At 43.8% G+C, this 22,816-nt stretch overlaps 2 protein-coding genes across 5 annotated transcripts in view; one reads left to right on the top strand and one right to left on the bottom strand.

Moving 5' to 3' along the window:
- The window catches only part of COP1 (COP1 E3 ubiquitin ligase), a 225,155-nt gene that overhangs the window by 98,805 nt on the left and 103,534 nt on the right, over nucleotides 1-22,816 (top strand). For all 4 annotated transcript variants that reach the window (XM_048860296.2, XM_075131476.1, XM_048860294.2 and 1 more), the window contains exon 12: nucleotides 14,817-14,960. In XM_048860296.2, the coding sequence (XP_048716253.2) occupies nucleotides 14,817-14,960 (144 nt within the window). The remainder of the gene's footprint in view (nucleotides 1-14,816; nucleotides 14,961-22,816) is intronic.
- LOC142073095 (uncharacterized) lies at nucleotides 10,826-12,724 on the bottom strand. Its single transcript, XM_075131970.1, has 2 exons — nucleotides 11,870-12,724; nucleotides 10,826-11,281 (listed from the first exon to the last, which is right to left on the bottom strand). Exons 1-2 carry the CDS (start codon nucleotides 12,450-12,452, stop codon nucleotides 11,130-11,132), a joined length of 735 nt encoding a protein of 244 aa, XP_074988071.1. The 5' UTR covers nucleotides 12,453-12,724; the 3' UTR covers nucleotides 10,826-11,129.

Genomic DNA, 22,816 nt, shown 5'->3' with positions numbered 1-22,816 from the left:
TTATGCACTCTGAATAGAGCTTACTGTTGCCTACCCAAGATATATCCACCTTAACAGGGTCCTCTCTTAGGACTAAGTAGTCAGGATCAGTACCAGATCCAAGAATCCTGCTACATCAACCTGGGAGGTTCTGCAGCTCATACAATTGATCTCTTGCACAGACACAGTGCAGTGGGTCTTCACAGCATGAGACTTCTCCAAGTATTGCTCCTGTCTACTTGGGATTACCAGGAAAAGTGAATTATTCCCTCCTCTCTTGAAATCTCCAAAATGGTGTTTTAACAGCAAAGATCCTGGCCCTTGCCACAGAGAAACCACTAACAGATCTTTCTCCGTTGAGGGTGACTACATATACTTTGCTTTGTATGGGAGCCTTTTGTGGGAGCACTTACTTCACAGGCCAAACAGTCTTCATCAGAGAAGAAAGTTGGTTACAGTTGAGGTGCATGAGCAGTATAATATGAAGTCTAGTCGCTCACCTGACATTGAGATCTGCTTTTCTGCAAAGTAACAGTCATGTATTTTTAAAGCATATGCACCAGGAGGGGCCTCTGACTTGCCATGTACATTGACCAAACTGGACAGCCTCTACATAAAAGAATAAATGGACACAAATCAGATGTCAAGAATTATAACATTCAAAAACCAGTCGGAGAACACTTCAGTCTCTTTGGTCACTCGATTACAGACCTGAAAGTGGCAATTCTCCAACAAAAAAACTTCAAAAACAGACTCCAACGAGAGACTGCTGAATTGGAATTAATTTGCAAACTGGATATAATTAATTTAGGCTTGGCTAAAGACTGGGAGTGGATGGGTCATTACACAAAGTAAAACTATTTTCCCATGTTTATTCCGCCCCCGCTGTTCCTCAGACGTTCTTGTCAACTGCTGGAAATGGCCCACCTTGATTATCACTACAAAAGGTGTCCCTCCCCCCCACCCCCCTCCTGCTGGTAATAGCTCACCTTATCTGATCACTCTCGTTGCAGTGTGTATGGTAACATTTATTGTTTCATGTTCTCTGTGTATATAAATCTCCCCACTGTATTTTCCACTGAATGCATCCGATGAATTGAGCTCTAGCTCAGAAAAGCTTATGCTCAAATAAATGTGTTAGTCTCTAAGGTGCCATAAGTACTCCTTTTTCTTTTTGCGGATACAGACTAACATGGCTGCTACTCTAAAACCTACACAATATGGAATTTCTTTGTATGGTCCTGGAAGCATTGGCAAGAAAGTGCCTGTGAAAGACACTCCCTCAGTTTTCTACTGGAGGTCTATTAAACAGACCCAAGCATCTGTTCTCTTCACGTACAGGGGCATCCATGAGACTCCAGTTTGGAGGTAGAGATTACTAGGAATTAGCAAATGAGAAAGGGAGGAAGGTTTAGGAAAGAAGTTAAAGTATTTTACAGAATCCAGTGACCAAAGGTGTCATGTGGAAGTGGAAGGTGTCAAAGTGGAAGAAGACACATCAGTTTTCTGGTAACAGGTGGGTGAGTATACAGACAACAAGGTTGCTGCTTTACAGATTGAGAGGATAGATAGGAGGAGCTAATCCCACGTGACAAAGGAGGTTGTTATTGATCTTGTGGAATATGCCCTGTTTCATGAAGGAAATTTTTCTTAGTCAACTTATAGATTTCCATAATCATTGTTTAGTTCTATCTAGAGAGTGTCATTTTAGAGCAGTGGTGGGCAACTTGCAGCCTGTGGGCTGCGTGTGACCCATTAGGGTAAGCTGATTGCGGGCTGCCAGACATTTTGCAGACATTGACTGTCTGCAGGCATGGCCCCTGACAGCTCCCAGTGGCTGTGGTTCCTCATTCCTGGCCAATGGGAGCTGCAGAAAGCTGTGGGCCACAGGTTGCCTACCACTGTTTTAGAGGCTCTGTGACTCCTATGAGCCGAACAGAGAGCAAATTGGGCAGTTTATGCTAATTTCTAGTAAAATCTATCTCCAAATTAATGGATTCTTAGAGATGAATGCATGACAGTCTATTAAGTGAAGGTCCCCTCCCTATTTTGTGTGGTGTTTGTTTGCCTGTTAGAGTTTAGAAGACTAGACATTTGTTTCTGTCTGATTAGTACTCTTCTCGATGTTGAATCTTTGAAAGCTTCTCCTGGAATTGTGGTGCAATTCATCCAATTATACATGGGGAAATATGTCCACATTTTTCCAGCACAATTCTATCCAAGACCATTGTATGTATCTAATCAGTATTAATCTCCACTTTGGGGCCAATGGCTTCCATCATTGAGAAAATACATTCATAGGCAAGAAAAAAAAGGTCTTGTTTACTTAGTCTTGAATGATTCTTTTTAATGAGTCGTTTGAACTGTGGTTCCCAGAATGCTTGTAAAACTGACATTTTGGAATAAAGGAATGTAATAGTCATCTCTTGCCAAATCTGGGGCTTGTGGTGAGCTGCTTTTAGAGTGATGGGTTATAGCCTATTTATTAAAAAGTATGGTTTACTATACAATTGATACAATTCATACATTATAGTTCCCTAACTTTCAGCTAAGTGGTTACTTACACCAGAGCTACAAGTGAGCAGCCTATACAAATGAATGGTTTAGATATATCTAGTAGCAAACTCTGAATTATAGTCTAAATTGTCTGACTAGCACTTCTTCGGTTCGAGCTAAAGTTTAATTTTGTGTGGATTATGGGTATCATACTAGCAGTTAAGTTTGAGAAGTGGTTTCTATAAAAAAGAAAGATACCTTGTTTTCTGCCAGTCATAATTTTAGCAAAAACAATCCTTTTAGAGTGAAATTTTATGTGCTTTGTCTCAGTAACTTTTATTTTTTGTATGACAAATCTAGATGGGCTTTGGAATGCAAAAATTGATCCTTTTAATTGTGGCTTTGCATGCATGAATATGGCTTTTGTTTTAAAACTTGCAACTGTGTCAGTATACACTTTGAGTCATAATAGAATCATAAAACTGGAAGGGACCCAATTTGCAGACGGGGCCATATGGCAGAATTGTGGGGAGGATCTTGTAGTCTGTCGTATATAGTGGATGGAAGGTTTTGTGGTGGTTGGTATGCTACTTCATTTGAACTCATTTGGGATCCAAATCTGCATTTCTTTGATACCTGAACATTTCACTGAGTTCAGAAGGAACATTGGGAGAGCAGAATTAGTCTGTTGGTTGTGATTCCAAATTGTTATTGGCAGCACATCTTACTCCTACTCACCTGATTTGTGTTTAGTAATCTTGTACTACACTATGAAAATAAGAAAGTTATTCCAGAAGAAGAAGAAAAAAATGAGCTAGAATCTCTTAACAATAGAGTGACCTAGTATTACTATAGGTACAGTCACCAAAATTTTTCTCCATGATTGTCTGAAACTTGTGTGGCTCTGAAGGCACACAAGGACCTACTACTAAGAAATACTAGTTGGCCCACTGTATATCTATTACAGAGTGAATAGAAATCATCCTCTGTTTATGTTGGTTGTTACTCTGTAATTTTAAATTTAAAAGTGGAATAGATGAAGGAAAACACAAAGTGGACACCATTTTACTGAAACTACTGAAAGGCAAGCTGTATTAAAAATAAGAGAAGTCCCTCTTATTTTCCTTCTCTTGTTCTCTCCCTATAGTTCAACAAGGCTTTTCCTTGAGAATAAGTGCAATCAGTTTTTTTGCATTATATTAAAAACTAAATTGGGAGTGACTTCTAGGATTCCCTGAAGGCATACATAAATGACATTTAGTCTGGATGTAAGGGGTACCAGTGCTCTTGGCCAGAAAAGAAGGAAAGTGGTTGGAAGGGGGAGGAATGAAAGGAAGAAGGGAAATGAGTCAAAGGTATTTTTCAATTTTAAAGATGCCCTAGGTGGGCAGGATAGGGGAAAGACTGGACTTGTGCTGCTTTTGAATGCCTTGTTGATACATGTTGAAAGTTTTAAACATTTTCTAAAAAAAGGAAAGCACTGTTTTTTTTGTTTTTTTTTAAACAGCTGTAGAATGTCATTTGTACAGCACCTAGCACAAGTGGGGGCCTGACTTTGTTGGCTTCTAGGCACTACAAATGTTAAGTAACAATAATATAACAGAGTAGAGATTTGCCTGTTTACACTGAGTGAATTTGTGCTGTGGTGCAGAGAGCCTCTATAAGACACTCCCACACTACTCAGGCCCCACATAAGGATTGCCAAACGGTGAAGTGGCAGAACAGCAGCGTATCTTACATGCACTGCAGAAGAGGTACCTTTTTCCCTGCAGTATTGCGGACTCTTACTTGTCACAGGGATGGGGGGGCTGTCTGATGTGGAATTTGATTTGATTTCTTTCTGCCTTTGGAACTATTTTGGCTTTTATGTTGCTGGGGGGTTCTGAGCATTCCCTCTTTGGGATAACTTCTGTTTGTAATTCACAAGCTAGCTTTCCTTGGTTTATGGAATCACAAGTCTCCATCTCGTATTGTTTTTGATTAATGTACTCATAATGCCAACAAGGCACAGACAGAGAAAAAAAAAGTGCTTCCTTAGAAGAACATGACAATTCTTGTACAGTACCACAAAGGCCTAGCTGAAGGAGATGCTCCCTTCCACTTGGTTCTCCACCATGTTTTCCCTTATCAATTACAGAGCTAGAAGCTATCAACTTGGTGGGCTTAGGAAGTGGTTAATGCATCTGATGCAGCTCTTCAGTAACTTCTCACCGTTGCCATTTTTGAAGGCTCGTTTGATTCTTTTGACTTTAAATTTGACTTTTAACTAATAATCTCCTAGACTGAAATTTAGCTGGAAACAAAGAAACTTCCACATAAGGAGAACGTATTGATTTAGGAATTTAAGAATAGTGCTAGGTTGCTAACCAATCTCTTAATTAGAGATAATCCCTTGGAAGATAAGGAATTTGGAAAACTTCAGAAAGCATCTAGTATCCACATATTGAGTCTGCCATTGGCATGTAGGAGGGGAGCCAACTAACTTTTTTTATTGCTGTCATTAAAATCTTTGCTAGACTTTGATCCTTTCCTCCAAACATCAAAAATCCCCAGAATTTACCCAAAGAGTTTCTGTATTTAAATCTTCAGAAAAATCTTTTGTTCGCCCATTTATTTATTTTTTAAAAAGAGGTCTTAAAGTTAGGCTCCTTACTCCCTAACTAACTTTAGGAACTAATTTTTGACAATTTTGGCTGTAGTGTTTATATGATTCTGTGACGGAGAGCAAGAGTGGCAGTTAGTCTGAAAAAATAATGAAAACATTAGGTATAATGGGCGGGGGGGAGAAGAGAAGGAAGGTTTCCAGGCATATCTAAAGTTACCCATATTACTATTGCACTTCATTCCTTTGCCTGTTCGGTTCGCTGCCAAGCTAGATTGATGCATTTAAAAGCATTCTGGGTTTTTTTTACTTGGGTGATTTGGGGCCGGGAGGGATCTTTTTGACTTCCCAAATTAAGAATAGGGAAAATATCAGAACTGTTAATTCTGATATCACTGCAAAAGATTCTTCTCTTCTACCCTCTCTCGTGCCACCTAAGGCACTGGGCTTTACTCGTGCATTTTGTGGCTATAGTTGCTCATAAATGAGCTTTATTTCCTTTTCTGCATTTCAGCTAGTGACCATGCATCAGCTTCATCCTAAACATGTCCATTCAACGTGGAAATTAGCTATCTTGTCTGTTCAGTGGCCTGTGAGAAATGAGTTTGATCTGTCCAATTCCCAACGAACAGATGTTCCAAGTGACAGCACCTCCACAATTTGCGCTAATTGGCAGTTTCAGTAGAGAGGCCAGTGAATGAATGGGTATGAAGCCCAAACTACCTGCTCATCTCTAGAGGTGGCCCTTTTAAGCTAGGGTTGAAGTGTATTAGTGGCGGGTGTGGAAGAAGATTGCGGTCTCCCTGCCCTTTCTGTATCTGGTCTGGTGATATATAGAGGATTTCAGTCTCTGGGGCTGTCAGTCCAGCTCCTTGCATCAGCATTAAAGTAACTTAAAATAGACATTCACCAAAGCCAAATTTTTCCTGTCATTATAAGATGACCCAACAGGCTGTGGGGCAGTGCTGATTGATGGACTTGTGGCTCTCAGTGCACCTGAGGTAAGCATTAATCAGCTGTATCTCATGGTCTGTTGTCTTACTGCTTAATCACTTGCCTGATGTCCTTTTTGACACAGTACAGTTTGTTTCCGACTGCTTGATTACACCTTTCCATTGTTCAAATAGATTTATTTCAACTGTAAAAATACATTTTGTATGTGCAACTGAAACATGGCCCTCTGAAAGGTTAATCCTATGGTGGCTTAAAAACGGTATGTAAGAACTGTTATAGCTCCTGTGATTTTTCCTATAGATAAACTATGCATGAGTGAGAATTTATATTAAAACAAAACATACTTCCAATACTTGTGGAAAGGGAGACTGTCAAGCTAGTTAGATACAAATTACTTTCTGTATTCTATCACACAGCCCAAGCAAACTTTTTTAAACCACAAATTAAACTTACTTAGATGTGTTCTGGTGTTTATGCTATCGACTGTTCTGAGCAAAAAGCACTGAAATAATTCTCACTGTGCCAGTGTGCTGTCTGTCATAGTCAGGACTGGTGGGGGAAGTGAAGCTTTGCAAATGCTCTCGAAGGTTATTTTGCTTGATGGTAAATAATCAATTTGATTAGAATGCCGAGCTTGTACTTCATTTCATTTTATTTTTCATTGTGCCAGCAAACTCAGTTTTTCACAGTAGGACTGTAGTAGCTGTAAATAGCTACTGTTGTATATACTACGGATGGAGAATTCAAGCCAAGATGCAGCTATATGCTTTAATAAAGGGGGAGAGGTGTACATTTTTCCCCTCCCTCCCAACAGATGAACATCTGTACAGATGGTAGTTTCTTCTGCATTGGTTTTTTCCCTGCAATGCCTCTTTGAAGGGCAGAGATCTGAGAATCAGTTTCACTGGTTGGTGCTCATGCTCTTTATTTTAAAGAAAAGGTTTTTTAATGGTACATTAATTTTTAGACCTTGAACGACTGATTTTATTGGCTAAGGTATAACCTTTAAGAAGGAAAAAATGTGTAGCATAGGAATAATACTAGTCCGAGTTTGTGCCGCTAACCGTAACAAAATCTCCTCAGGTAAAACAGAATTTTCAGTTTTAATAACCTGGCCCTTCACCAGACATAGTAATATTTCTCCTTTAGCAGCAGAAGACTGAGGGTATAAATTGAATCCAAGTAGATGAATAGCTGCCATCAGTTTAGTTATGTTGTGTTAGAATCCACAGGGCAGCAAACGGTAGCTGAGACAGCAGTTCAATTAAGATTGTGGTACAAATAAATCCATTGCAACATTATATAGGTGTCTGGTTGTAAACCTCTTTCTTGGGGCAGAGAGAGTGGATGTATCAGTGCGATGCTGAACTGCTTTGACATAGTGTTCTGCAAAAAACAGCTTGGCTAGGATACTTCTGCAAAAACAACCAGTCCCGAGAAATCATCTTGCCCTGTCCCGTTTTCACCCAAAATAATGCCAGACCATATTCACTAATCGTGCCTCTCGGCCATTAACCTGCTTCTGGAAGTGCTGCCGTGATTTCCCAGCCCATGTAGCTGGAGGAGGAGGGTTCCTCTGGGGTCAGGTGCCCCCAAGGAGGTCCACCCTGGCGGAATGCCTATATTGGCCACACCCCTCCTTTCTGCTGCTTCCAGCTTTGGCCAGGCAGCCTGTGCTGCTCCTGTGAGCAGACTGTTCCCTAGGAGTGTTCCCCCCGCCTCCCCTTCCCCTCCACCCATCCTCCTGGTTCAGGGAGGGTGTTCTGTTGAGGTCTGGGACACCCAAGGTTGGAGATTCCCTCTGAAGTCTGGGAAAAGGCTAGGGGAGGGGCCCTGGCTGGGTTTTGCCACTCTGTCCTGATATCTGTGGCTGGTCAGGCTCCGTTTTTCATGGAACTGTTTGTTGTGAGGGTCTTTCAATAGCAATAGGAAAGAAAAACACTTTTAAAAGTAGGAAACTAAGGGTATGTCTACACTACGGAATAAGGTCGAATTTATAGAAGTCGGTTTTTTAGAAATCAGTTTTATATATTCGAGTGTGTGTGTCTCCACAGAAAATGCTCTAAGTGCATTAAGTGCATTAACTCGGCGGAGCGCTTCCACAGTACCGAGGCTAGAGTCGACTTCCGGAGCGTTGCACTGTGGGTAGCTATCCCACAGTTCCCGCAGTCTCTGCTGCCCATTGGAATTCTGGGTTGAGATCCCAATGCCTGATGGGGCTAAAACATTGTCGCGGGTGGTTCTGGGTACATATTGTCAGGCCCCCGTTCCCTCCCTCCCTCCGTGAAAGCAAGGGCAGACAATCGTTTCGCGCCTTTTTTCCTGAGTTACCTGTGCAGACGCCATACCACGGCAAGCATGGAGCCCGCTCAGGTAACCGTCACCCTATGTCTCCTGGGTGCTGGCAGACGCGGTACGGCTTTGCTGCACAGTAGCAGCAACCCTTTGCCTTCTGGCAGCAGACGGTGCAATACGACTGGTAGTCGTCCTCGTCGTGTCCGAGGTGCTCCTGGCCACGTCGGCTGGGAGCGCCTGGGCAGACATGGGCGCAGGGACTAAATTTGGAGTGATTTGACCAGGTCATTCTCTTTAGTCCTGCAGTCAGTCCTATTGAACCGTCTTATGGTGAGCGGGCAGGCGATACGGACTGCTAGCAGTCGTACTGTACCATCTTCTGCCAGGCAGGCAAGAGATGAGGATGGCTAGTAGTCGTATTGTACCATCTTCTGCCGAGCAGCCATGAGATGTGGATGGCATGCAGTCCTTCTGCACCGTCTGCTGCCAGCCAAAGATGTAAAAGATAGATGGAGTGGGTCAAAACAAGAAATAGACCAGATTTGTTTTGTACTCATTTGCTTCGCCCCCTCCCCTGTCTAGGGGACTCATTCCTCTAGGTCACACTGCAGTCACTCACAGAGAAGGTGCAGCGAGGTAAATCTAGCCATGTATCAATCAGAGGCCAGGCTAACCTCCTTGTTCCAATAAGAACGATAACTTAGGTGCACCATTTCTTATTGGAACCCTCCGTGAAGTCCTGCCTGAAATACTCCTTGATGTAAAGACACCCCCTTTGTTGATTTTAGCTCCCTGAAGCCAACCCTGTAAGCCGTGTCGTCAGTCGCCCCTCCCTCCGTCAGAGCAACGGCAGACAATTGTTCCATGCCTTTTTTCTGTGCAGACGCCATACCAAGGCAAGCATGGAGGCCGCTCAGCTCACTTTGGCAATTAGGAGCACATTAAACACCACACGCATTATCCAGCAGTATATGCAGCACCAGAACCTGGCAAAGCGATACCGGGCGAGGAGGCGACGTCAGCGCGGTCACGTGAGTGATCAGGACATGGACACAGGTTTCTCTGAAAGCATGGGCCCTGCCAGTGCATGCATCATGGTGCTAATTGGGAAGGTTCATGCTATGGAACGCCGATTCTGGGCTCGGGGAACAAGCACAGACTGGTGGGACCGCATAGTGTTGCAGGTCTGGGACGATTCCCAGTGGCTGCGAAACTTTTGCATGCGTAAGGGCACTTTCATGGAACTTTGTGACTTGCTTTCCCCTGCCCTGAAGCGCATGAATACCAAGATGAGAGCAGCCCTCACAGTTGAGAAGCGAGTGGCGATAGCCCTGTGGAAGCTTGCAACACCAGACAGCTACCGGTCAGTTGGGAATCAATTTGGAGTGGGCAAATCTACTGTGGGGGCTGCTGTGATGCAAGTAGCCCACGCAATCAAAGATCTGCTGATATCAAGGGTAGTGACCCTGGGAAATGTGCAGGTCATAGTGGATGGCTTTGCTGCAATGGGATTCCCTAACTGTGGTGGGGCTATAGACGGAACCCATATCCCTATCGTGGCACCGGAGCACCAAGCCGCCGAGTACATAAACCGCAAGGGGTACTTTTCGATAGTGCTGCAAGCTCTGGTGGATCACAAGGGACGTTTCACCAACATCAACGTGGGATGGCCGGGAAAGGTGCATGATGCTCGCATCTTCAGGAACTCTGGTCTGTTTCAAAAGCTGCAGGAAGGGACTTTATTCCCAGACCAGAAAATAACTGTTGGGGACGTTGAAATGCCTATATGTATCCTTGGGGACCCAGCCTACCCCTTAATGACATGGCTCATGAAGCCGTACACAGGCAGCCTGGACAGTAGTCAGGAGCTGTTCAACTACAGGCTGAGCAAGTGCAGAATGGTGGTAGAATGTGCATTTGGACGTTTAAAGGCGCGCTGGCGCAGTTTACTGACTCGCTTAGACCTCAGCAAAACCAATATTCCCACTGTTATTACTGCTTGCTGTGTGCTCCACAATATCTGTGAGAGTAAGGGGGAGACGTTTATGGCGGGGTGGGAGGTTGAGGCAAATCGCCTGGCTGCTGGTTACACGCAGCCAGACACCAAGGCGGTTAGAAGAGCACAGGAGGGCGCGGTACGCATCAGAGAAGCTTTGAAAACCAGTTTCATGACTGGCCAGGCTACGGTGTGAAAGTTCTGTTTGTTTCTCCTTGATGAAACCTCCCGCCCCTTGGTTCACTCTACTTCCCTGTAAGCTAACCACCCGCCCCTCCTCCCTTCAATCACTGCTTGCAGAGGCAATAAAGTCATTGTTGCTTCACATTCATGCATTCTTTATTCATTCATCACACAAATAGGGGGATGACTACCAAGGTAGCCCAGGAGGGGTGGTGGAGGAGGGAAGGAAAATGCCACACAGCACTTTAAGCACAGCACTTTAAAAGTTTACAACTTTAAAAGTTATTGAATGACAACCTTCTTTTTTTTTTGGGCAATCCTCTGTGGTGGAGTGGCTGGTTGGCCGGAGGCCCCCCCACTGCGTTCTTGGGCGTCTGGGTGTGGAGGCTATGGAACTTGGGGAGGAGGGCGGTTGGTTACAGAGGGGCTGCAGTGGCAGTCTGTGTTCCAGCTGCCTTTGCTGCAGCTCAACCATACACTGGAGCATACTGGTTTGGTCCTGCAGCAGCCTCAGCATTGAATCCTGCCTCCTCTCATCACGCTGCCACCACATTTGAGCTTCAGCCCTGTCTTCAGCCCGCCACCTCTCCTCCCGGTCATTTTGTGCTTTCCTGCACTCTGACATTATTTGCCTCCACGCATTCGTCTGTGCTCTGTCAGTGTGGGAGGGCAGCATGAGCTCGGAGAACATTTCATCGCGAGTGCGTTTTTTTTCTTTCTAAGCTTCGCTAGCCTCTGGGAAGGAGAAGATCCGGTGATCATTGAAACACATGCAGCTGGTGGAGAAAAAAAAAGGGACAGCGGTATTTAAAAAGACACATTTTATAAAACAGTGGCTACACTCTTTCAGGGTAAACCTTGCTGTTAACATTACATACATAGCACATGTGCTTTCGTTACAAGGTCGCATTTTGCCTCCTCCCACCGCGTGACTACCCCCTCAACCTTCCCCCCTCCCTGTGGCTAACAGCGGGGAACATTTCTGTTTAGCCACAGGCAAATAGCCCAGCAGGAATGGGCTCCTCTGAGTGTCCCCTGAAGAAAAGCACTCTATTTCAGCCAGGTGACCATGAATTATATCTCACTCTCCTGAGGATAACACAGAGAGATAAAGAACAGATGTTGTTTGAATGCCAGCAAACATACACTGCAATGCTTTGTTCTACAATGATTCCCGAGTACGTGTTACTGGCCTGGAGTGGTAAAGTGTCTTACCATGAAGGACGCAATAAGGCTGCCCTCCCCAGAAACCTTTTGCAAAGGCTTTAGGACTACATCTAGGAGAACCGCAAATGCCAGGGCAAAGTAATCCTTTCACATGCTTGCTTTTAAACCATGTATAGTATTTTAAAAGGTACACTCACCAGAGGTCCCTTCTCCGCCTGCTGGGTCCAGGAGGCAGCCTTGGGTGGGTTCGGGGGGTACTGGCTCCAGGTCTAGGGTGAGAAACAGTTCCTGGCTGTCGGGAAAACCGGTTTCTCCGCTTGCTTGCTGTGAGCTATCTACAACCTCCTCATCATCATCATCTTCTTCGTCCCCAAAACCTGCTTCCGTATTGCCTCCATCTCCGTTGAAGGAGTCAAACAACACGGCTGGGGTAGTGGTGGCTGAACCCCCTAAAATGGCATGCAGCTCATCATAGAAGCGGCATGTTTGGGGCTCTGACCCGGAGCGGCTGTTCGCCTCTCTGGTTTTCTGGTAGGCTTGCCTCAGCTCCTTCAGTTTCACGCGGCACTGCTTCGGGTCCCTGTTATGGCCTCTGTCCTTCATGCCCTGGGAGATTTTGACAAAGGTTTTGGCATTTCGAAAACTGGAACGGAGTTCTGATAGCACGGATTCCTCTCCCCAAACAGCGATCAGATCCCGTACCTCCCGTTCGGTCCATGCTGGAGCTCTTTTGCGATTCTGGGACTCCATCATGGTCACCTGTGCTGATGAGCTCTGCATGGTCACCTGCAGCTTGCCACGCTGGCCAAACAGGAAATGAGATTCAAAAGTTCGCGGTTCTTTTCCTGTCTACCTGGCCAGTGCATCTGAGTTGAGAGTGCTGTCCAGAGCGGTCATAATGGAGCACTCTGGGATAGCTCCCGGAGGCCAATACCATCGAATTGTGTCCACAGTACCCCAAATTCGAGCCGGCAACGTCGATTTAAGCGCTAATCCACTTGTCAGGGGTGGAGTAAGGAAATCGGTTTTAAGAGCCCTTTAAGTCGAAATAAAGGGCTTCATTGTGTGGACGGGTGCAGGTTTACATCGATTTAACGCTGCTAAATTCGACCTAAAGTCCTAGTGTAGACCAGGGCTAATGTAAATCCACACACATTGGTAGAGTCGAGAGCAAGCGTAAACCTGAAACTAAACTGACTAGATGTAAAGTTTGATAGCATGTTCCCTTTTAAGTTTATGGCTCTACAGTTTCAAAGATTGAGTGCAAACTGGTACTCTGATGTCATCCTGAATCTGCATGCAAAGTGCGCAAGGGCCTCGCTGCTGCTGCTTAGGGTTCCACCAAGTAGCAGTAGTTTAAAACAAGACTAGTCAGATTCCCCTGTGGGCAGCAAGAAACTATGAAGGATTGTGTCCATTCCTTGCCACTGCTTGGGAGATCTAGATGCCTAATTTTAGACATTAAGTTAGAAAATGTTCCATGATTTGTAGAGTCCAATCACATATCGGTGGGTAATTGTTTCTTATTTAAAAAAAAAAATCCCAACAACTTGACAGTATCTTAATTATAAGGATTTACATATTCTCTCACTATTGGCACAAAGGAAATTTTCCTTGCTGAATGGGTGCAATTCCATCAGCTTCTGCAGTATGTAAGCTTTCATTGGTGGGAGGGAATCCAGTCATTAGCCACTAAGATAATCTTCTGAACATGCAAAGAATGTAAAAGGATGCAATGCTGTTTAAGTATGTGGAAAGATGGCTTCAGTGCCTCTGGTTGCTCAGAGCTTTTCCCAACTGTATTAAAGTGAAAACTGACTAATATGTTGTCATTTTACTTTGCTACACGGAGCATAGTATGAAAATGACAGTTACAATAGCATCACTTACTGTTGCTTGGAAAGCTGATGAGCAAACCACATAGTCGTGCACTGAATTTTGTTCACTGGGAAGGAGAGCTCAAAATGAGGCAGCTGGGGTAGTAGTGGAAGAATACTATGACATAAGCCGAGAGCCTGTGGGGAGTGATACCACTGTCAGTCATAGCAGCAGGGAGACTCTAGGTCTGCAGGGGGAGTTTTCCTTCTTTCAGACAAGAGTAAGGAGTTCCACATTTCTATCCTACCAGTCTGTAAGAGACAACCCTCGAAGGAATCCCTGCATCTTCCCCTTCTCTCCCCACAGTAGTTTGGAGAGGTGGGTGCTCAGCTTTTCACCAGGGAGTTGCCTCTGGGTAGTAGTTGTAGTTTCTCTGATTAAGTATCTGGTACACTTTTCAAGACCTTCCAATATATTAGCTTGATAATGATGCTCACTGTTCATAACCCAGTCTCCCTTTCTTCCCTTCAGATGTCTTTTATGTGTGATCAGAGGGCTTTCTGGTTTAAGGGTTAACCTCATTATAAAGTGACTGCTTTTTCTTCCATCTCCACTGACATCTGTTACAAACATGCCGAGCATTTCAAGACAGAAAATTCCTTGGTTCACGAGAACAGCACTAGATAGAAAGCATCTTGTGTGTGTGGCTTTTATAGTTTTGATGATCTATTTTTCATTTTCCTGTTGCTCAGGGAGTTTGGAGGTCTTTACCATGAGTACTAATTTGCTTTGCATTAACCCTAGGAAATCCAAACTACCATAGTAAAGGGGACAATGGGTGCAACAGAGTCTAACTGTAAAAGAAATCAATCAGTAATATCCTGTGGCATATTATTCATATACCATGTGGTCAAATTTTTTTACTACCTTCCCAGTGTGAACTCTCAGCTTTGACATTTGGATGCATCGTAATGTAGAGTTGAAATGAAAAACATTTTAAATGTCTGAACAAAGGTACCATCTTCAGGAGGGATATTGTGCAGCCACAAAAGTCCATTTTCAGTAAATCAATTGGGTGTGGGGCTTGCATATCATGATCTCTTGATGCAGCTGTGCCTAGGAATAGGAACTCCATGCTGTTTGAGCCCATTAGAAGCAACTGACTTCTCCTGGCATAGGTAGAATGTTAAATATTTTTCTAACTGCACTCTTAAGGAGAATTGTAATAGCCAAGTACCAAATCCTGATATCATTCAGGCAGTAAAATGTCCTGTTCATAAGTGCATGTGTTTTACGTAGTCCTTGATTTCTGCTTTTGCTCCTCAGTATCGAATTCGACCGGGACTGTGACTATTTTGCTATTGCTGGGGTGACAAAGAAGATTAAAGTCTACGAGTACGGCACAGTCATTCAGGACGCAGTGGACATTCATTACCCTGAGAATGAAATGACCTGTAATTCCAAAATCAGGTATGCATTGCCTTTGCCTAGAGTCCCAGCATGCTCTGTTAATTAGTGTCCCTTACACACAGTAAATAGAGCATTACTTTCTTTATCCTTGGCACTGTGCTAGTGAAGGGGAAATGGAAAAGTTATATTAGAGCTTTATTTGTATTCAGACTGGTGGTGGGCAGTTCAGGCACTCTCTCAGTTCACATAAAATTACACGGACTGTAATGTCAGATCCTCATACCCAGACATTGCATTAAAAATACCCAAAGATTTATTGCCATAGCTAGTGGAGAAGGGGCATGTGGTGTAATTGAATGATTAGCTCTTTCTTGAGAGAGTTGTATTCAGCAAAAAAGCTACTCTGTAAAAAGAGTTTATAAACAGCCTGGTCAAGATTCCAGATGAAGGAATTGATCTGGGCTTTGAAGAATATATGTTACTAAAAAAGAAAGGAGAGGAAAGGTAGTATGGTTTAGGGAGGAGGCTTCAGAATAAAGATATTGCACAGTGGGTATCACCGTGGTTCAGGGCTTGGGAAGGATGGGAGTATAATTAATTTGCACCATATTTGTTCCAGAGTCTGTAACCATTGTTTGTTCAGATCCCATTTCATTTGAGGAAGTGGGTTGTCAGAGGCTGTTTGGCTCTTCAGAGCCTCTATGAAAAGAGGCTTAGTGAAGGAAATATTAATGGCAATAATATCTTCATAATGGCAGAAATACTATGTGGATTACTCAGTGCTCTGACCCGCTGCTTCTACAGGTGCTGAAACCATTGTTATTGCATTGGCTCATTGTGGTTGGTGTGAATGATGATCTCTCACCAGCCACCCACTGAAAGATTCCTTCTCAATTGAAAGAGACCTCCCCCCTCCATTGGCATGGAGTGGCAGTAGCCATTCTAAGGAATGAATGTTAGTGAAAAAATTGCACTGATGTATAATGAACTTGTCACAGGGGGGTGTTCATCCCATGCTATGATTTTTCAAGGAACGGTAGAGGAGTGAGGAGCCTCTCTGAGATGAAGAGGAAGTTTGTGTTCTCTCACTTCCGAACTTACCCTGTTCTACAGGGGAAGTGCCTAGAGCTTAGACCAGAAAGAAATGAGGAACTGGGAAATTGTCCTCCTTATACAGAAGGACTAACCTTCTTAAAGGAGACCTATTTAACTAGGTACAGTTCCCTTTTTGTCTTGACTTAAGCAGCACGTAGTTTATCATTCTGCTTTTTCTTTTTCAGCAGATTGAGGAAAACCCTGATTCTTTATTATTTTACTATTTGTAGTGTAATAGTATTTCCAAACATTCATTTTTATTAAAAATGACCTGCTGAGCCACAGGTGGGGAGGAGTAGTTGTGAATGACAATACACTGGAAGGGACATAAATTTAAAGAGCTTTAAAATGCTTAAAGTCTCCCGTGTACCCCCATGGCTAGGAGCCTTGCTTACTCAATTCCCCTCCATCCCACTGAGATATACCTAGTCCTCGGTGTGATATTTCTCCACCCCCCCACATGCTTTTCATATGGACTTGTTAACATCTACATGAGGGAGGTCCCATTTTGGTGGTCATCGTAAGATCTGTCAGAGCAGAACATCCTTCCTGGACTCCTGATGCCTCAACTCAATTTAGTCATTTCGTGCTTGCTTACTAACATACACAAAAAAACCCAGGGAAATTCCCAAACAAGCTGTTGGAATTTTCGTTGAAAATATTTCCATAGAATCCAGTTAACACCTTAAAATTATATTTTAATACAAAAATTCTAACCCTTTCAAAAACATACATTAAAGTCTGGGGGGGGAAAACTGGAAGGATCAAACCAATTCATCACAATAGTAAAAAGAAAAGGAGTACTTGTGGCACCTTAGAGACTAACCAATTTATTTGAGCATAAGCTTTCGTAAGCTACAGCTCACTTCTCTAAGGTGCCACAAGTACTCCTTTTCTTTTTGCGAATACAGACTAACACGGCTGTTACTCTGAAACTCATCACAATAGTATAAATCTTCATGTATCGGTCGCCTTACTGAACTTCTTCTGACTCCCCAGCCTATATTTTTACCTTCTAAAATTAACAAAAACACATGCGACACTAAAACGATCAAATTTTAATTATAAAATCCCGTTTTCTATCCATTGGAACAGTTTCCAGTAGAACACGAACACATACTACGGTGTTGCAACAGGAAGCTATGGATGTTACACAATACAAATTTACACAATACAACCTCACACTGCATAATCAGTACACTTCATAACATCAGACAGTCAATCCGATTCTATTTAGAGAAGTATTCTTCTACTGCAACATATTGTATTACTACGAGAAAACATACAGACTTCTGAAGAATGGGACTATATTCCTTTCAAAACCCAGTGTTTGCTAGGCATTGTACAAATGTACAAGAAGGCACACTCTGATCCAAAGAACTTGCTGTCTAAAAAAACCAGTTTAGGGCGAAGGGGGAACAACATGCTGGTGAAATGTACAAGAGGTGATGTTTGGGCCTATCGTGGCTATACTATGTCTTTTCTATCTTTAACGACTGAGATATTCTCTACAGAGCTCAATAAAACCAGTCTTTTGAGAGAAATCAGCATTGATTGGTCTAGAACCTCTAACATTGAGGTTTATATTTTAAACCCAACTGTTTTAAATGTTCATTGATCTGCCATTTTCTCCCCCTAACAAAATCAATTGTTTCCGCCTTCCTGGGTGGGCAATGTAAATTGGTAGATGATTGAAGGATTATAGAACTGTGGGGAGCTGGTTGGTTCCATAAACTGTTTCTTACCAGGCTTTAAAACATTATGATTTTCTAAAGGTATGGAATTTTCATAAGGACAATAACTTTTTTTTGGTGGGAATGTTAGCATAATGTCACTGAAACTAAGTTTCAACATGTTTGTTTGGGAATCTAGCAGTGGATTAGGTGCTCTTATTGCACTTCAAGCAGAAAGAGAGCTTTAAAGTGTATTTGATGTTTTTCTATTCCTCTGAGACTACTTCCAAACTGAACTCACTACTTCTAAATTTGATAATCTAACCCTGACAATCTTCTCAGTAGAAGGTAATTGTTTACTCTTGCTTCTCTGCCAGCCTCCAGTGAGGAGAGAGCCACATTAATGCATTTAGGGATGTCTACCATGTCAACTTTGTGCATGAGATGAGACACTTTTCACAGCTTCAAGATTTTTTCTTTTCCCATATTTGCTATATTTATATATGTGCGTGTACACCCAGAGATGTGACCAAATTAAAATTTAAAGTAAAGTTCCCTGGCACTCTGTAAGCGTGGGTGGGAGGAGAAGGTCCCTTTATTTCATTTCCTTGCTCTGTTTCCCCCCTTCCTCCTAAACAAATGCATTTGTCATTTGGCAGCTTCTTAACCCATCAACTCCCTCCAGCACTGGGGTGCTATTAGTTTTGATAGATGATGATTGGTGATCATTGACCAAATGCACTCTTGGTGTGCCCATTATCTATGCCAACACTCACTCTTGCACTCTGGCACAGATAATAAATTGCGATTCTAAATTGCTTGGCTTGGAGGAATCATAGAATATCAGGGTTGGAAGGGACCTCAGGAGGTCATCTAGTCCAACCCCCTGCTCAAAAGCAGGATCTATACCCAATTAAATCATCCCAGCCAGGGCTTTGTCAAGCCTGACCTTAAAAACCTCTAAGGAAGGAGATTCCACCACCTCCCTAGGCAACGCATTCCAGTGTTTCACCACCCTCCTAGTAAAAAAGTTTTTCCTAATATCCAACCTAAACCTCCCCCCCCTGCAACTTGAGACCATTACTTCTTGTCCTGTCCTCTTCCACCACTGAGAATAGTCTAGAACCATCCTCCGTGGAACTACCTCTCAGGTAGTTGAAAGCAGCTATCAGATCCCCCCTCATTCTTCTCTTCTGCAGACTAAACAATCCCAGTTCCCTCAGCCTCTCCTCATAAGTCATGTGTTCCAAACCCCTAATCATTTTTGTTGCCCTTCGCTGGACTCTCTCCAATTTATCCACGTCCTTCTTGTAGTGTGGGGCCCAAAACTGGACACAGTACTCCAGATGAGGCCTCACCAATGTCGAATAGAGGGGGATGATCACGTCCCTCGATCTGCTCGCTATGCCCCTACTTATACATCCCAAAATGCCATTGGCCTTCTTGGCAACAAGGGCACACTGCTGACTCATATCCAGCTCCTCGTCCACTGTCACCCCTAGGTCCTTTTCTGCAGAACTGCTGCCTAGCCATTCGGCCCCTAGTCTGTAGCTGTGCATTGGGTTCTTCCGTCCTAAGTGCAGGACCCTGCACTTATCCTTATTGAACCTCATCAGATTTCTTTTGGCCCAATCCTCCTATTTGTCTAGGGCCCTCTGTATCCTATCCCTCCCCTCCAGCGTATCTACCACTCCTCCCAGTTTAGTATCATCCGCAAATTTGCTGAGAGTGCAATCCACACCATCCTCTAGATCATTTATGAAGATATTGAACAAAACCGGCCACAGGACTGACCCCTGGGGCACTCCACTTGACACCGGCCGCCAACTAGACATGGAGCCATTGATCACTACCCGTTGAGCCCGACAATTTAGCCAACTTTCTACCCACCTTATAGTGCATTCATCCAGCCCATACTTCCTTAACTTGCTGACAAGAATACTGTGGGAGACCGTGTCAAAAGCTTTGATAAAGTCAAGATACAGTACATCCACTGCTTTCCCTTCATCCACAGAACCAGTAATCTCATCATAGAAGGCGATTAGATTAGTCAGGCATGACCTTCCCTTGGTGAATCCATGCTGACTGTTCCTGATCACTTTCCTCTCATGTAAGTGCTTCAGGATTGATTCTTTGAGGACCTGCTCCATGATTTTTCCAGGGACTGAAGTGAGGCTTACTGGCCTGTAGTTCCCAGGATCCTCCTTCTTCCCTTTTTTAAAGATTGGCACTACATTAGCCTTTGTCCAGTCATCCGGGACTTCCCCCGTTCGCCACGAGTTTTCAAAGATAATGGCCAATGGCTCTGCAATCACAGCCGCCAGTTCCTTCAGCACTCTCGGATGCAACTCATCCGGCCCCATGGACTTGTGCACGTCCAGTTTTTCTAAATAGTCCCTAACCACCTCTTTCTCCACTGAGGGCTGGCCATCTATTCCCCATGTTGTGATGCCCAGCGCAGCAGTCTGGGAGCTGACCTTGTTCGTGAAGACAGAGGCAAAAAAAGCATTGAGCACATTAGCTTTTTCCACATCCTCCGTCACTAGGTTGCCTCCCTCATTCAGTAAGGGGCCCACACTTTCCTTGGCTTTCTTCTTGTTGCCAACATACCTGAAGAAACACTTCTTGTTACTCTTGACATCTCTTGCTAGCTGCAGCTCCAGGTGCGATTTGGCCCTCCTAATTTCATTCCTACATGCCCGAGCAATATTTTTATACTCTTCCCTGGTCATATGTCCAACCTTCCACTTCTTGTAAGCTTCTTTTTTATGCTTAAGATCTGCTAGGATTTCACCGTTAAGCCAAGCTGGTCGCCTGCCATATTTACTATTCTTTCGACTCATCGGGATGGTTTGTCCCTGTAACCTCAACAGGGATTCCTTGAAATACAGCCAGCTCTCCTGGACTCCTTTCCCCTTCATGTTAGTCCCCCAGGGGATCCTACCCATCCGTTCCCTGAGGGAGTCGAAGTCTGCTTTCCTGAAGTCCAGGGTCCGTATCCTGCTGCTTACCTTTCTTCCCTGTGTTAGGATCCTGAACTCAACCATCTCATGGTCACTGCCTCCCAGATTCCCATCCACTTTTGCTTCCCCTACTAATTCTTCCCGGTTTGTGAGCAGCAGGTCAAGAAAAGCTCCCCCCCTAGTTGGCTCCTCTAGCACTTGCACTCGGAAATTGTCCCCTACACTTTCCAAAAACTTCCTGGATTGTCTATGCACCGCTGTACTGCTCTCCCAGCAGATATCAGGAAAATTAAAGTCACCCATGAGAACCAGGGCATGCGATCTAGTAGCTTCCACGAGCTGCCGGAAGAAAGCCTCATCCACCTCATCCCCCTGGTCCGGTGGTCTATAGCAGACTCCCACCACTACATCACTCCTGTTGCTCACACTTCTAAACTTAATCCAGAGACACTCAGGTTTTTCTGCAGTATCGTACCGGAGCTCTGAGCAGTCATACTGCTCCCTTACATACAGTGCTACTCCCCCACCTTTTCTGCCCTGCCTATCCTTCCTGAACAGTTTATAACCATCCATGACAGTACTCCAGTCATGTGAGTTATCCCACCAAGTGTCTGTTATTCCAATCACGTCATAATTCCTTGACATCACCAGGACCTCCAGTTCTCCCTGCTTGTTTCCAAGGCTTTGTGCATTTGTATATAAGCACTTGAGATAACCTGCTGATCGCCCCTCATTCTCAGTATGAGGCAGGAGCCCTCCCCTCACAGACATTCCTGCCTGTGCTTCCTCCCGGTATCCTGCTTTCCCACTTACCTCAGGGCTTTGGTCTCCTTCCTCTGGTGAACCTAGTTTAAAGCCCTCCTCACTAGGTTAGGCAGCCTGCTCGCAAAGATGCTCTTCCCTCTCTTCGTAAGGTGGAGCCCGTCTCTGCCCAGCACTCCTCCTTCATGGAACACCATCCCATGGTCAAAGAATCCAAAGCCTTCTCTCCGACACCACCTGCATAGCCATTCGTTGACTTCCACAATTCGACGGTCACTACCCAGGCCTTTTCCTTCCACGGGGAGGATGGACGAGAACACCACCTGCGCCTCAAACTCCTTTATCCTTCTTCCCAGAGCCACGTAGTCTGCAGTGATCTGCTCAAGGTCATTCTTGGCAGTATCATTGGTGCCCACGTGGAGAAGCAGGAAGGGGTAGCGATCCGAGGGCTTGATGAGTCTCGGCAGTCTCTCCGTCACATTGCGAATCTTAGCCCCCGGCAAGCAGGAACATTGGTGTAGAGAACATTGGTGTAGAGAAGACCACACTTGTATTGTTTAGTAACATATTATCCAAAAATCCATATTTAATAAAAACCTAAATAACTTGAACTGCTTTACAATAAGCTCAGATTTAATGCATCTTCATAGTTTAAGTAGAGAGAACGATTGTCCAAACCCATGTTCTGATTTGCCAGTTGGGTCTTTTTTTAGATGTCACAACCATACATCAACTGTAATGGTGTGTGGTTGGGATCTCACCAAAAAGAGCAGGAAATCTGTCTGTTACATTAAAAAAAAAGAATTCCGCTGAAGTTCTTAAAGCCAGGGTGAGGGCACCTGGTGGCATTATCCTTGTTGCTACTATTTTCTTTCTAGGAACTATATTTTGTAGTGGGAAAACTACGTTACAGAATGTTCTCATCCCCAAATTGTTTTTAGACATTTATGTATAAATGTATAAGTGAGCCATACTCTAATACAGGGGTTCTCCCAACAAAATTTTTGGTGGCCTCAGAGTGCAGCCACCAACTCTTACCGGTGGCCACCCTGACAATTTTTCATAAAACTCTTAACTTCAGGAAAAACAAATATGCATGTATATGTGGCCAAATCATTGTAGTTTATTTATGTAGGGTTTTTTGCAAACTCAATATTAAAAATAATGTACAGTTGTGTCTCTTCTTTCTTGGACTCAAACAGAATAGAAACAAAAATAAGGTCTTTTGCATGTTCTTGTCTTTTGTTGCTGCTGCTGCTTTTGCTTTTTTTGGTTGCTTTTTTAAAGACTTGCTAGCTAGTAAGTCTGCTGTGAAAAGTGACATTTGTATGTTAATATCATGTATCACAGAAATAGACTTGCTAGCTGGGAGGCAGTGAAAAGTGATATTAAGAAACACACAAATATCACTTTTTCACAGCAA

This window comes from Caretta caretta, chromosome 8, assembly GCF_965140235.1.
Source record: "Caretta caretta isolate rCarCar2 chromosome 8, rCarCar1.hap1, whole genome shotgun sequence".
NCBI lineage: Eukaryota > Metazoa > Chordata > Testudines > Cheloniidae > Caretta > Caretta caretta.
The sequence above is the reverse complement of the archived record's forward strand: the minus strand, read 5'-3'. Positions and strand labels throughout refer to the sequence as shown.